Here is a 14,908-nt window from a genome sequence, read left to right on the forward strand (position 1 = left end):
GCCCGCTTTTGATTTTCTAATGGAATCTTATTTTACTTTACTTTATTTGCTTCGAAGACCAAAAAAAATACATCCATGAGTCAATTAGTCAACGAATGTACAGGGCAGCATGAAACTCATACGACACGTTCCGAAGATTCAGGTTTTGTCGAGATTTTGGTTAAACAATAAAAATCACATTGGAATTTAAATTGTGAGTAACCATAAAAGATACAACAAATGAATTTGGTGAGACTCTTCAATTATATAAACATGAAAAAATCTATTCACCACACTCACGTTCTACTGTAATGAAATGACATTGCCCATCAATCATACTGAGATGAAAGTGAGAAATGAGTGTTGTGTACAACATTGCTCTATAAACATAAACCGGGATTACTAGTACATGGCAAGGTATGGAGTTAAGTCAACATGGAACCGTCGAAATAGAGAAAGATGAACACGCACATGAACCAACAAATTGCAAAATGTAATCTAAACTAAGAACTGAGATGGTAGAAAATAACTAGCTAGCAAAAAAATTGAGTAATAGTAACTGGCTGCCAAGTAATATGGCCATTTACACTTGATAGTTGATACTTCTCCAAAAGAACAACTCATCAATAGCAAAAATGCATATTGAAGTGCTAAGCAAAAGGGCATACTAAACTTGGTGATTTCCCGGGAGAACAAGGTCAACAAAAGAACATAAAACATAAAGTCCAGCACTTAAAAATCCAAAAAAAGGGTAAATGAAAGTATCTCCATCCTAAACTAAAAACATAACCAACACAAACTTAATCGAACAAACTAAAACCCATGTCATCATCGGACTCCTCAGCCGGCTCCTCCTTCTTCTCTTCCACCTTAGAAACAGCAGCCGGGCCAGCACTCGAATGAGCTGCTGCAACGGGGGCCACAGCAACAGCAAACTTGCTAGGATCCTGGATTAATAACAAAAATAATTAATTGAATGGGAAACTTAAGGATGTAAACAATTGTCAGAGCAAAAGAGCCAGTCCATTATAACTGAAGAAATAGAAAACAAGAGTCAACAATAGTTTGGGGGATGAAATACCTCCAGGTACTCCTTAACTTTCTCTGCCTGGGGGAAGGAATACTCAGTAGCGACAGCAATTGCTAGAACATTCTTGTAGGCATTGATGAACATATGTGGTGCAGAAGCTAGGGTTGGGTATGAGAGAGCCAGTGACAATGAGGTGACCATGGATACACCAATGGCAAACTTCTCAATAAGGTCATCCTCGGTAAGATCAAGCACCTCAGGGCTGAAGACTGAGCCATTATCATAAACAGATAGGACAATAAGACCATAAGAGAATGGCCTTATTCCAAGCTTTGCAAGCAGAGCAGCCTCAGAGGAGCCGACCTTGTCACCCTTCTTAATAAGCTCCACAGGGGTGATAATTTCAACAGTACCCTTGTTAATCTTCGTTGGGATGTTAAGAACCTGAAAGGCAATGGCATAAGACACTGATGTTTCAAGTAAGCGAAAATTGAAAAGAGTTCCTTTGGAGATCACAAACCTGGAAGAAAGAAGTCTGTGAAGGGTCGAGTCCAGTGTTGCCGGGAGGGACAACAACATCAATTGGAGCAACTAAACCAACACGAGCAGGTGCTCCAACCTGTTTAAGTATGAGAGTTATATGAACACCAATGAAACTACATAAAGAGAAAGCACATTATAGCCACAAAAAAATCACCAAATTTCAATAATAAGGAAAAATTTAGCAAACACATGCCAAAATTATGGGTGATTGCTTTAGAAAGCAATTACATGAAACCAGGGAAACCATACTTATTTCGGAGAATATTATTAATGTAACAAGTAAAAATTCAGGCACCACAAACACAATCAGTGTCAGTCAGGTAAATGGCCACACCCTGGAAAATATTCTGTCTAATACACCCTCAATTAGCCAAGAAATCTGTAATGCACATAGAGAGAGAAAAAACATGACTAGATGTCGTTTTTCAAAATTTATCCTAGTATGATTAGGATATGATCTTTACCACGAACTCAGTAGTAATACAATATACAAGAATTGACATAAATTTCTATCTTTTCATGAATGTTAAAAAAAAGGAAGCCCCGTAAAAAGTACTTCCTCTATTTCCTAGCTTTCCCCAGCAACCTACCACATTTACAGAGAAACGCATGGAAACAACCTGCATATATGTCAATGAGCGACCCTATGGTTCTATTATCAAAATACCACAGGAAAAAAAACTTCGGATTCTCAGACAGCCGTTTCAGCCATGCTACTAGTGTATAAGAACAATTAATTGAAGCAACGATTTCTCCACCAAGTGAACCGCATGGAAATCATAAACGTACTAAAATAAGTACCAAATCATATACACAAAAACCAACACCAGAGGGTGAAAATCTCGATGCGAATGAACTCAAAATGAGAGGTAAAGGGTTTAAACCACCGTACCTTGTACTTGGCAACCTCCTCGCTGACCTCCTTCAAATCACCCTTAGTGAAAATCAGCCCGACGTTGCCCTTTGCAAAAAAAAAAAAAAAAACTTTAAAAAAATTCATGTTTTTCCCGTGAGTTCAAATTGTTCCATTTTAAGATAGTCCGAGAAAATTTAAGAAACCAAAGAGCGTGACGTACCACAAGAAGGGGAATGAGGTTGAGGAAGGCTTGATTGCCGGTATTCTCAGCATGGATCCGGACCGAGCGCTTCATCATGGTGTTCTTACCCATGAGCACCACGGAATCGCCACGCAGACCCTTGCGAATGTTCTGTAGCTGGTTGGATCCGACATTGTCGGCCGCCACCACCAGGATTTGAGTGTACTCGTCAAGCAGCTGGCACAGCTTTGTGTCGTAAGCGACCTTCTTTTCCGACTTGGTGGGTTTCACCGCCATTTCTACGATGCTATGGGTTTCGAAGAAAACCTAGAAATCGAAATATAGAGGAGTGCGCTAAGAAATATAGCAAAATTGAGGGCCAAGAGGAAGCTGAGGGCTCAGTCAAGGCGGACAGCGAAACGTTGCCGTCTCTTTAACCTCTCCTGCCTGTACTAGGGGTCGAGGGTTTGTTTAGGACGACCTAGAGGCGGAGGAGGCGAATAGAAGAAGAAGAAAGACCATGGGCGGAGGCCATGTTTATATTGGTGGATGGGGGTAACAAAATCATTAGGGTTTTTCAAGGAATTCCTGTATCTGACGGCTCATGTTCAATCTCTCTCGTTAATCTGACGGTGAGCAGGCGTTTCCGTGGGGCTTTGTCTGGTTAATCTCTATGGCGGGCTTGTCAATCCTGTACCAAGATTTATTGCTTTTGAACATAACATTTAAATCCAACGCACTCTACATTTTTTTAAAATTTTTAAATTTTTAATATTTTTTTTAAATTCTTTTTTTTAAGTTTATTCTTTTTAAATTATTTTAAATTATTTATTTATTATTCATATAATAAATATTTAATAAAAAAAATAATAAAAATTAAAAATAATATAGAGTGTAGAGTATTAAGAGGTTGTGAAGATTTTTTGTTTTGAATAATCTCCCACATCAAACGATAAATATGAAAATATCAATAATAAATATTTTTTTAATCATTTTATAACATATTAAAATGATGAAATAATGTGAATTAAAAAATGAAAACTCTCATTAAAAAATATCAGTATCATCATCTATAGAAAGAAAAATCTAATAATGAAAGTTTTTTATCTCATTTTATAATTATATTTTTTTTAAATTTTTATATAAAATATAATAAAAAATATAATATTTTTAAATATTAAAATAATAATATTAAAAAATAATATTTTAATAATATTTTATTTAATTTTTAATTTTCGTAACTCATGTCAAAACGACACCTTATAGGTTGGACCAATAAGTGGGTCGAAAAGTGGTATTACGGAAGCCTGAACCGAGCCCATGGCAAATAAGTGAGACAGAAAAAGGGGTTGTTATAAACTATAAAGTGAAAATTTTCACGATTAATGTCGGTTAGGTTAGTTAGGAAAAGCCCAAATCCGAGTTCTCCGTAAGCGCAAAATATTCAGAGCCAAGTCAGGGTAGGTCGCGGATCTGATCCCAGCACAGCACCCGCCAAATCCCCAATTATCTCTCCGACAACGTTTCCTATCTGAGCCCCCCTCGATTCCCATATAATCACGGAATGTCGACCACCTACAGAGATCGGACGTCGGAGTTCCGTTCACTCTCGCAGACTCTGAAGAAGATCGGAGGAGTCACAGTCGTTAATCGATCAGAAAACGACCCATCTTCATCGGAACCATCGGTACCGGCCCCTTCTAGATCCGAATTCAACAAGAAGGCTTCGAGAATCGGGTTGGGGATCCACGAGACCTCTCAGAAGATCGCCAGACTCGCCCAGCGTAAGCCCGTCCCTACCCTCCCCCATTTTTTTAATCTCTACCATATTTTGGTGAAGCACACCGAGTTAATATATATATGCACTGAAACGCAGTGGCAAAAAGGTCATCCATGTTCGACGATCCGATCGTGGAAATACAGGAATTAACGGCTCTGATAAAGAATGATATAACGTCGCTGAACGTAGCTCTTTCAGATTTACAGACTATTCAAAACATCGAAATGGCAGACGGGAATTATTCCGACGACAGAGTCGTTCATTCCACAGCTGTTTGTGATGATTTGAAGAGCAAACTTATGGGGGCGACAAAACAGCTTCAAGATGTTTTAACCACAAGAACAGAGGTTCGTTTCAATAAGCAATACTTTAAATTTGATCCATTGTAACTCCTAACTATTTTTTCCCCTCACAGCATATTAAGGCTCATGAGAATAGGAAGCAAATGTTTTCAAAGAATGCATTAAGGGAGAACCCTTTTCAGCATAATTCGAAAACTGTGACCGAACCACTCCCTTGGTCCAGTTCATCAAATGGAGCTGCGAGTCCACAACCATCAGCGTGAGTATATCCTATTTAAGTTGATGGTATAGTAACCTCACTAAACACTATTTTTACGAGGCATTGGACATGACGGCATTCTTTAATGGGCTATAAATTGTTAATAAGTTTTACGAGTATATGCCTCTGTTTGTGTTAGTGGCGAAATGTTATTGGTTTCAAGCAGACTGGTTATCTAACTGTGTTGAACACCGATTGTTGATTGTCCAAGTAATTTTGTAACATAACAAACGGCACGTGAGCATATACTATTTTTTCCCCTCTTAAGCTAGATTGGACCTAAAGACTTTCTAGCCTTATCCCAGCCCACTCCTTTACCCCCTCAGTAAATTCCCTGGGCATTATATATGATCATTTTGTTATAGATTTATTATTTAAAAATGGTATGGGTAGGTTGCAAGAACATATTTGTTGGCTGGTACTTGAAACTGTGATAGCAGCTTAAGCCAGTACTGGGCCTCGTGTTTTTGCACCTTTTGAAGCGGTCATTACTATTGTTCAGAGATTCAGTACATGGTTTGCTCTGGGTCCTGGTTAAAAAGTAATTCAATTACGTGCTAGTGACATCATAAAGATTCAGTACATGCTAGTCTCTAAATTAAAAAATCTTTTAAACCTCTGATGGCTTGTACACATGAACATCAGTTGTTGTGTGGTTGAGATGGCTGGATCCAATTTAGAAAGGAGTCACAATGAAACCATCTGTAAAGTACTTTCGTCATTGTATTTTGGTTTAGGTTGAAGCTTGTAGAGTAGGTTTATTTACAGTAGTCCTGTATTTCACAATTCACAAACTACCTGTGCAGAAGCCTTCAAGTAATTTTTTTCTTATATATGGTATTTTAGTCATATATGAGATATTAATTGATGTCACATAAATTTAACGGACTTCAAGTAGTGATAGGCCTTCATGGTTCACTTACTGATAATGATTCTTCTCCCTCTCTCCCCAACCAGATTGCCTGCAAATGGAGTGCAAGTTGGCAACCAACTGAGGTGTGTTTCATGCAACCCTACCACACGATCAAGTTTGACTCTTTTTTTTTATAACTTTGTTACGCATGCAGACACAGAACACATTTGTTAGAGATAAAATCAAATCAAAGATTTGGTTTGATTAATATCTCTAACAACATTGATACACTTTTTTTTGTTTGTTAGCCTTTTTGAATATGTGGTGAACACGTTCTGTGTGGAAGAAATGTCCATCCCAGCTAACCTTCCTTTGGTGATCTGCGTTCTCACAAGTTTTTAGATTGTCTGATGGTGAATAACAACTTGAATTTTACCTTGCCAAGCCAGACGAAGGTTAGCTGTTGATAACACTCCATCCCAGCAGATGGAAATGTCCATGTTACAGCAGGTAGTTCCACGGCAGGAAAATTACACACAAAGTCGGGCAGTTGCTCTTCACAATGTGGAATCAACTATTTCGGAACTCAGTGGGATCTTTACACATTTGGCTACAATGGTTGCACAGCAAGGGGAACTCGCAATCAGGTTTGCTCGTTTTGCTCCAATTTGTGATGCTTGCATTTTTCATCTTACAATCTGGAAATTTTATTTTGTCTATCTAGCTTTAGATGGACTAGGTATTAAAATGAAAACCACGGAAACCGTAGAACTATTTCAATTTTGCTCTCATATATCAAGTTGGCTTTCACAAGTCATATTGTATCTGATCTCCCTAGTTGATATTAGCAGGATTGATGACAACATGGATGAGTCATTGGCAAATGTTGAAGGTGCCCGTGGTGCTCTATTGAGGCATCTTAACCAAATATCATCAAATAGGTGGCTCATGATAAAGATATTCGCCATTTTGATATTTTTCCTCGTGGTCTTCATTTTCTTTGTGGCATAAACGTAATTAGTGAAATCCAAAAATTTGACTTCTTGCTGGTTGGGGCATTCAGGCTTCTCCCTGCCTGTCCATCAGCTAACTCCTCGGGAATAGGTTATGCATGCGGGAGCAAGTAGCGCTTATTGTGTAGCTTTACTTGGCATTCCCACTTTACAATTTTTTGGCTGTATCTTGTAGAAGCTTGTAGCAGTGTCTAGAGAAGCAGATATACATCAGTATGTGTTTATGGATTGCGAGTGGTTGGGCTTGGAATTATATTTGGGACTCTGTAAAATTGATAAGAAGTTTTGCAATATTGTCTTGAGAGACGAGCATCACTTTTCTATTGCCTCCTTTATTAAGGATTCCGTCTCTGCAATACACTCTTGATAAAAAGGCGCATATGAGTTGAACTGTCTCCTTTCCATTCGGAGAATTGCGTCTGCAAATGCTAATAATGGTCTATGTAGGGCAGTTTAGATGTTAAATCTATCAATTTTGCTTAAGGTATTTGGGTTGGTGGCGGGTAGCGACTTGGCACCGCAAAGTGAAAGTTTTGCATCTCAGCTTTTGAAATAAAAGCAAGGATAGCAGGAAGAAACTCTTCCAATTCTTCAGTACATGGTTCCACGTGGATAAGTTTAGTGACCTATTTCAATTAAGGTTGCGTTTTGTTTTTCAGGTATTCTGTAAATAGTAATGAAAAAGTAATGATAAAATAATAAATAATTATAAAAAAATAAGTAAAAAATAATAATAAAATAATAAATAATAGAAATAAAAAATAATAATAAAATCTGAGAATAATTCACTCCCCAAACTAACCACTTCAAAATCGTGTTCTTCAGATGCAAAGATTCCCTACGCCAGCCCGATTATTTTGCTTCCTAAGCCCAAGTTGATCCAGGATTGCATGGCATGGTGGGCCGGACTGAAAACTTGGTAAAACATAGCGGGGCACCACTGCATGACATATATTCTAAAGGGAAGGACTGCGACCATGTTGGTGGAGCAGTTTTCACATATGATATCGGTCCATGAGATATATCCATAAACAGTAATTTTTAAATGTTTCAGGTATGTATGAATCAAACTTTTTTGAGGCGAGGCGATCTAATGCGATAAATTAACTTCTATTTTTTTTTTTCCCACAATTTCAGATAGTGGAGTGGTGTGATAGGATTGCTTCTGTGCCTTGTGTACGGGAAAGAACTTTCTTGGACGAACCTGAGTACTTCTGTTTCCCACCCAATACAAAGATGTTGGGCGACATCTTGTTGTGTTCTCCATGTGTTGTGGCTTAGGGATTGACATTACTTTCTGTGGGCTAGTGATATTTGAGTTGTGTTTTCATCGTCTGGGCACGTGAGCATAGGATCTGGCTAGCTACGGACCCTAAAGCTAGTGAACCCAAATAATAATAATAATAATAATTCAATCTTCCCATTCGAATTATGAGTTGCTTTAGTAAGAGCTTATTATATATAAAAATTAATTACTATATTTAGGATTAGAAAGAGATAGAGGAAGATTCGCATACATGTTGTATCCGTTTAAGCGTACTGCACTATTCCAAGTTTCTAAAAGATACAGTACATGAGATGGTGGAGGAATCCACTAACGTATTTGCTGCAGACTTTTTTGCTTGGATTATTCTTTTCAACGGAATGCCTTGTACATCACTTCTCTTGTTCCCCACAAAGTAATTAGTGGAGAAATGAGCTAGGAGGAAAGAAAAGGTACGTACGTGCTAGACAATTAAGCCTGCTAATTACTTTGTATCAAGTCTTTGATCACTGCATGGATCAATGTTTAACCAATGCATGATCTGTCCTAGTTGAACATGTATATATATAATAAATACACTTATCATCATCCGCTTTGACCCGTTAAACAGAATTCACCGGTCTGACCGACCCGGGTTTGATAAAGTTTGTGATTCTGAGCAACTGTCTGTTGCTCGCGCTAGGAAGGATATATAATCATGCTTTATCTACGAGGATATGAACTGAAAAGCTGGATATAAAGGAGAAAGTTGATTTCGTGAGTAGAGTGCAGAAAAGGTAAAAGAGCCGACTTTTCCTTCTTTTGCAATATACAAGATGAGACTTTCCATGTCACTGACAATCTTTATTTGTACTAAATTTCTGAAAGAGTTAAAAAGGTCAATACATTTTCTTGGGGGGGAATACATTCTCTTTCCTATTACATCTTTACATTCACTGATTACATCTCTTGGTTTTGTGGGTGTAGGTAAGGACCCTAATTCATTACAAATTTGGTGAGATGGAAGTAGTGTAGAAAAATGAACCTTAACAAATACTCCACTAATCTTGTCTCAAATACTTCTAAACCCCAACAGAAAACAGTGATTGAAAGACTTTTTTTTTTTTATATAATTTTATTTTAACAGCTGTATACTCCATTGGAAGCAAAGTTACCAATGGTAGAGGACTATATATATATATATAGAGAGAGAGAGAGAGAGAGAGAGAGAGAGACGTAAGAAGTCAAAAATTCCAAGTCTTGATCAAATCCATGATGATAGATTTGGCAGATGGTGCATGCATGGAAGATGCCCATTGAAAAGACTCATGGATACTGATACCATTATATAAATGTACTTTTTTCCCACTAAGCCTAAAGAACAATATATGGGCTTCTGCAGCGGCTGATAATGACGCATTAGATCCCCACTATCAAGCCAGACAAATGGGGGACAAACCCTTCATTTATTATGATAGTGCAGGAAAAGAGTAGTTGTAGTTGCAGCAAAGGAGGGTGGTGGTGTTCTTGCGGTAGGCAATTGAGCGGTGGGATATTGAGATTTTCTTATGACTTCTCATCATTTTGATGGACCTTGCCTGCCTTGATTTTTTCTCTGTGCGTATCAAATTTGATATAACATCTCCTTGATAATGATGCCACTGCCGAGAAAGAAAACAAATTAAAAAAAAATTAAAAATTAAAGAGGTTTCACATTATATGTATCTTCCCAAAGTTTGCCCAGTTCATGAATTTACACCTCATATGCTGTCACTGATATGGAATCATTTCCTTTTCTTTTCTTGACCTTTACCAAACTAAAGGTTTCATGACAATCATTTTCAAAGATATTTAACAGTTACCCAAATGATCAATTGCTTCAATATCGACAACACAGTAATTTATGAAATAGATCTTATCAGAAACATCAAACATGCATACAATAGTGCATCATATAAAATCATTCTGAAAGCTGATTAATTATGAGAACCGTTTTACAGGCGTGCATGGTTTGCAATTTCCTTTTTACTTTCTTTTTTTATTAGATTTCTGTTAGGCCTGAGGGTTAGATAACTATTTGATCTGAACCTTTGAGCTTATTAAAGTTTATTGTCAATTCAAATTTAAAATGATGCAAATATCCCTTTATACACTTTCAGAGATAAATGAATATCCCTTTTGTTAGGTATCCAATTCCTAATTAAGACGTCTTTGAGTTACTCAACCACAAGAATCATCGATTGCTTACTACGTAGCGTTCTAATTCTGTTAATATAGTGTCCCTTAAGTTAAGATTTCTCAAGAGTTTTTATCTCAACTTGATTTTTAAGGGTCTAAGTCATGGGAGCACGATTAGCATATAAAATGAGTCCTAGAGTATTTATTGTTGTCCATATAAATTCTTTGAGTTATATTAAATACGTAATAAATACTAGAAGAACCATTTCATAAATTTATCTCTTAAGTCTCGTTCATTTTCACAACTATTCTCATTTCATATCATCTAATCAGTACAGTTTTATGTAAATTTTCTTATAAAATAAAATAAACAATTTAATTTTTTTAAATTTTTAAATAAAATAATATTAAAAAAATATATTTTAATAATATTTTATTTAACTTTTAATTTTCATATACTCTTATCTTATTTACGAAAACGAACGACGCCTTAGTCGGTATTAACCTCGGTATTCCCGAGTGTTACTGTATTTAAATTTTCTAACGGGTTTAGCATATCTTAACTGGGCCCCAAGCCCAAAATTCGGATAAGGCATATTCTTGGCCCCATAGCAGTGATGGCTAGACAGTCATGCTGGTGGAAATTAATGATAGCCTGTGACCAGAAAAAAATAAAAAACAAAACAAAACAAAAAGAAAAACAAAAGAGTTGGACTAATCGTACGTATACCAACACCACATGAATGTAAAAATAGTCAATGCTTTAAATCCAACGTAGATTTTTTTTGGGCAACTTTAGCTTAGTTTATAGTGGTAGCTATGGAGTGAGGTCATAAGACGCATCACCATTATATATATATATATATATGTCAGTGATTAATGGTAATATTTAAATGTGTATTGAAGATTTGAAATTGAAAAAAAATGGTAAAGCGTTGGGCATGGCCAGCAATCAACATTTTTGGTCCTGTGTTCATAATTCTACCCCACTGCTGTTTTATTCATAAACCAAAATAATTTGGGGCATTTTGATCAAATGGTACATATATATATATATATATATAATGAATCCAATTATGACAGTACTACATAATGATCTGTTTCGTGTTAGATACAAATAATTGAACTTTTAGTAAATTAACACAATTGTGGGGACTTGAAGCTAAAGCATGTCCTAGGATGCTTGTTCAGTACTGACCCATAATCAAAACAGATTCCCAGTGGGGGGAAAGTGATATATTGAAAAATATACCAATTGGGTAAGCAATATATAAAGATCGTAGCTTCCAGCACACAATTTTTAATTAATGCGATCAAGTTCTAATAGATGCTTTTTGAAGTGTGGGGAAAGCGAAATAAATCCAATCTTTTATTTTATTTTTAATTTTTTTACCTTTCCAATGGTATTTCAAACAATATTCTTTTCACTTGTGGGCATCTAGAAATTCCTTCTAATCATGATTATACGTTTAGACCCCTTTTTCCTACGTATGGAAATGGAAAGCGCACCACTACCACCCTACCATGCATGCCATCCAAATCCATCGTCATGCCGATATCATTCGGGAAATAGTGGTGGTTGCACAAAACCATCCGATCCCCAACAAATATTCAAATCGTTTTGAAATAAGCATATATGCTTATGTAGGTATGTGGTTGCATGTTTTGGGGGTAAAAAGAAAGGGGGAAAAATCGTCGATATCCGTCTCGGTGTAACTCTGATTGATTCGTTGGAGTCTTCGATGGTGACAGAGGTGGCTACGATTTGAGAGAGATGATGCCGTGATGTGCGATTTTTGTGTGTTTGTGTGTGTGTGTGAGAGAGAGAGAGTGAGAGTGAGAGAGAGAGAGAGAGAGAGAGAGAGGGGCGGCACTATGAGTGTGAATTGTGAAGTGAAATCAGAAAGGAGAAAAAAGAAACAAGGAATAAGAATGGTGTATTCGTGTGTTTAAACCCTAGAGTGAAAAAACGTTGTTTAAGTCAAACGGCACCGTTTCCTTTATATATTTTTTAAACATTTAGTCTCAAAACGACGCAAGTGAGTGAAACGATGTCGTTTTTTATATATATAATTTTTTAAAAAAAAAACTTTTAAAGCATTGATAGATTCAGCGGTTCCGTCTAGGCTCAAACCGGAACCAAATCACTGGACATCGGTTTTGGCCAAATTCAACCGCCTTCCGACCGATTCTATGCCGGTTTCAGCTGATTCCTAGCTTTGGCGGCTAGTCTGAGTTGGTCCCGTTCGGTTTTTCAATTTCTTGTACAGCCCTAGCATGCTTCATCATTTTGACACCACTGTTGCATGAGAATACTCAATTTAATTGTGTTACTATTAACATTAGGGGTGACAATTCATTTTTGCGGATCGTGTTCGTGTAATGTCAAGTTATGGATATTCGACTATATGACTCAACTCGAACCTAACTCATTAAGCTAAACGTGTCAAATCTTCAAATCCTAACACGATTCATTTAAATAACGGATCATGTCGTATCACCTATTTTAACTCGTTTAATTATTAATTAGAAATTAATTAATACAACATGACTTATTTCAATCTATTTCATGTAAATGAGTTGAACTAATATGCATAATCTATTTGACCTGATTAACATAATTTCACATAAAAATTAAAATATGTATTTATTAGTAGGCACAATATCTAAAAATAAATAAATAGTATATCTACTAATAAAAAATATCGATATTTTTTAGATTTGAACTTATAATAAAATTAATATTAAAATATTGATATTAACAAATATGAGTATATGTTCTAAATTATAATCCTAACAATAAAAATATAAACATATTAAAAAAATACCAACATTACAATCTAATAACAACAAAATTATGATTACAAATAAAAATCTAAACGGATCTTAATAGGTTGGTTTCATATTAAACAAGTTAACTCGTTAATAATTCGTTTTATAAATTATATTTTAACGGATCAATATGTTTAATCTAAATCTGTTAATATTAAATCTAAACCCATTAATTTTGCATCCAATTAGATTCACGAAGTGTATAAGATGTTTCGTCTTCTAATTATCACATATTATTCTCTCCTCAGGGTGAAAAAAAACGACCTTTAATTTTGAAAGAAGTGCTGGATCACCTACCTACCTATTGAGTCACTTTAATTTTGTTTTAAATGGTGTTTTTAAAATTGCATGGAAAAGCGTAATCGGTGATGAAATGGATTTGATGGGTGGAATTAGATTTAGGATAATGGTCCTGTAAAATCACCAGTATGGGGGGAGAGAACCTGCATGCAAATTAACATGGGATTATTATCATTAGTCAATAGTCAGAGAAAAAGGGAGACAGGAAGCATATATATTAAGGAAAAAGTAAAAAAATCAAAAAATCAAAATCAAGATCAAGAAACGAGTGAGAAGGCGGTGGTCCCTCCACTAATAAACGTGTTTATTAATCTCTCATGATAAGGGGAAACTGACGTTAATGGCGATATTTTTTTATAAAGATCATGAAAGACATCCAATAAAGGGCTAGCTGCACAACCATGCATGCATGCTTGCTTGCTTGCTTGCTAGCTGCATTTAACTTTTGACCGCTCTGACTCTTTCGTAATCCAGAGTGGTTCACGAAACTTTTATCGAACCCATGCCAACGTTTTAGTCAAAGTTCGATTCTACATTATCTGTTTATTTAAAGGTTTTTATCTCATCCATCATCTATATTAATATAATTTGATTTATCACCATCGACTTTTCTCGCACTCGGGGTTGGTGTTGGCCCGTTAAAATGCTGGGTTTGGGGTTGGGGGTCAGCAATCAGCATCTCTTTGAAGCCACATGGGTGGGGTGGGTGTCCCAACCCACAAGCAGCAAAGGAAAAAGGATCAGAATTACTTGTTTCTATTTTTTTAACTCCGTTTTTCTAAGTATTCGATTTCTTGAAGTATTATAACTTTTTTTTTTTTTTTTTCAAGAAAAAAAGCCTGGTTTGATTTCTTATATAAAAATATATTTTATAAATTAGTTTATTAACATGCAAATAATGTAGAAGCCTTCCATATCAATTAACAAAAAAATATTAGTATCTTGTTTTTTATATATATATATATATAATGATCTTACAATAAATAATTCGTCTATTTGTAAATAATATAATTTTTCTTTTTCGTTGTAATTCTATGATTTCTATCCGGGAAGTAATTATAATTTACACATAAACAATTACTCTAATTCCATAGTTTATTCCTGGTAATTATGGACTTCAATGGAAATGACTGTTCATAATTCAACTGTTTTTTTTTTTTTAACTTTATTCAGTAGGAGCTGTTGTTCAACATCACAATCCTGAATAATAGAGACGAATTACAATGACTGGAATTCGGAATTAGTTGGGAAATTGAATGATCAGAATTACTTTACTGAGAGTTGGATCCGCACTGGCGCGCAGACTGGTCCAATTATTTAAAAAGAATAATGTTATATATAGTCATAAAATATATAAATATTATATAATCAGTTTAAAAAAAATAAAATTTATTATTAAAAAATTAATTTATTTTATATAAATTTTATATTTATTTATTTTTTTTAAAATAATTAAACAGCACTTACACGCTCACGATTATAAATATCATTACTCATTTTAAAAATCTTCACAGCAGAAAGAGAGGAAGGAAAAGTACATTGACAGAAGCTAAGATCTC

The 14,908-nt window shown here is 35.5% G+C and overlaps 2 protein-coding genes across 5 annotated transcripts; one reads left to right on the plus strand and one right to left on the minus strand.

Moving 5' to 3' along the window:
- Nucleotides 1-498: 498 nt before the first annotated feature.
- LOC108991896 (60S acidic ribosomal protein P0-like) lies at nucleotides 499-3,287 on the minus strand. Its single transcript, XM_018966309.2, has 5 exons — nucleotides 2,629-3,287; nucleotides 2,445-2,513; nucleotides 1,530-1,628; nucleotides 1,061-1,453; nucleotides 499-926 (listed from the first exon to the last, which is right to left on the minus strand). Exons 1-5 carry the CDS (start codon nucleotides 2,884-2,886, stop codon nucleotides 780-782), a joined length of 966 nt encoding a protein of 321 aa, XP_018821854.1. The 5' UTR covers nucleotides 2,887-3,287; the 3' UTR covers nucleotides 499-779.
- Nucleotides 3,288-3,986: 699 nt separating this feature from the next.
- Nucleotides 3,987-8,174, plus strand: LOC108991917 (syntaxin-31). Of its 4 annotated transcripts, XR_004801959.1 has the most exons (7): nucleotides 3,987-4,373; nucleotides 4,466-4,716; nucleotides 4,785-4,930; nucleotides 5,888-5,926; nucleotides 6,233-6,430; nucleotides 7,622-7,850; nucleotides 7,934-8,174. XR_004801959.1 is itself a non-coding variant. In XM_035692008.1 (6 exons), exons 1-6 carry the CDS (start codon nucleotides 4,154-4,156, stop codon nucleotides 7,662-7,664), a joined length of 897 nt encoding a protein of 298 aa, XP_035547901.1. In that variant the 5' UTR covers nucleotides 3,987-4,153; the 3' UTR covers nucleotides 7,665-7,887. The 4 variants fall into 4 exon arrangements, 3 of the variants coding, with proteins under 3 accessions (XP_035547901.1, XP_018821884.1, XP_018821885.1); XM_035692008.1 differs by lacking the exon at nucleotides 7,934-8,174 and having other exon boundaries at nucleotides 7,622-7,887; XM_018966339.2 differs by lacking the exons at nucleotides 7,622-7,850; nucleotides 7,934-8,174 and adding an exon at nucleotides 6,632-7,117.
- Nucleotides 8,175-14,908: the final 6,734 nt, after the last annotated feature.

The sequence above is a fragment of the Juglans regia genome, chromosome 7, assembly GCF_001411555.2.
Source record: "Juglans regia cultivar Chandler chromosome 7, Walnut 2.0, whole genome shotgun sequence".
Lineage (NCBI taxonomy): Eukaryota > Viridiplantae > Streptophyta > Magnoliopsida > Fagales > Juglandaceae > Juglans > Juglans regia.

Excerpts from the sequence above, each read along its gene's own strand:
- LOC108991896 (XM_018966309.2), bottom strand. The coding sequence starts at position 2,886 with ATGGCGGTGAAACCCACCAAGTCGGAAAAGAAGGTCGCTTACGACACA. Across the intron at positions 2,514-2,628 it reads ACCTCATTCCCCTTCTTGTG|GGCAACGTCGGGCTGATTTT; the intron begins GTACGTCACGCT and ends TTTTTTGCAAAG. Across the intron at positions 927-1,060 it reads AAGTTAAGGAGTACCTGGAG|GATCCTAGCAAGTTTGCTGT; the intron begins GTATTTCATCCC and ends TTATTAATCCAG.
- LOC108991917 (XM_018966339.2), top strand. The coding sequence starts at position 4,154 with ATGTCGACCACCTACAGAGATCGGACGTCGGAGTTCCGTTCACTCTCG. Across the intron at positions 4,374-4,465 it reads GATCGCCAGACTCGCCCAGC|TGGCAAAAAGGTCATCCATG; the intron begins GTAAGCCCGTCC and ends ACTGAAACGCAG. Across the intron at positions 4,717-4,784 it reads TTTTAACCACAAGAACAGAG|CATATTAAGGCTCATGAGAA; the intron begins GTTCGTTTCAAT and ends TTCCCCTCACAG.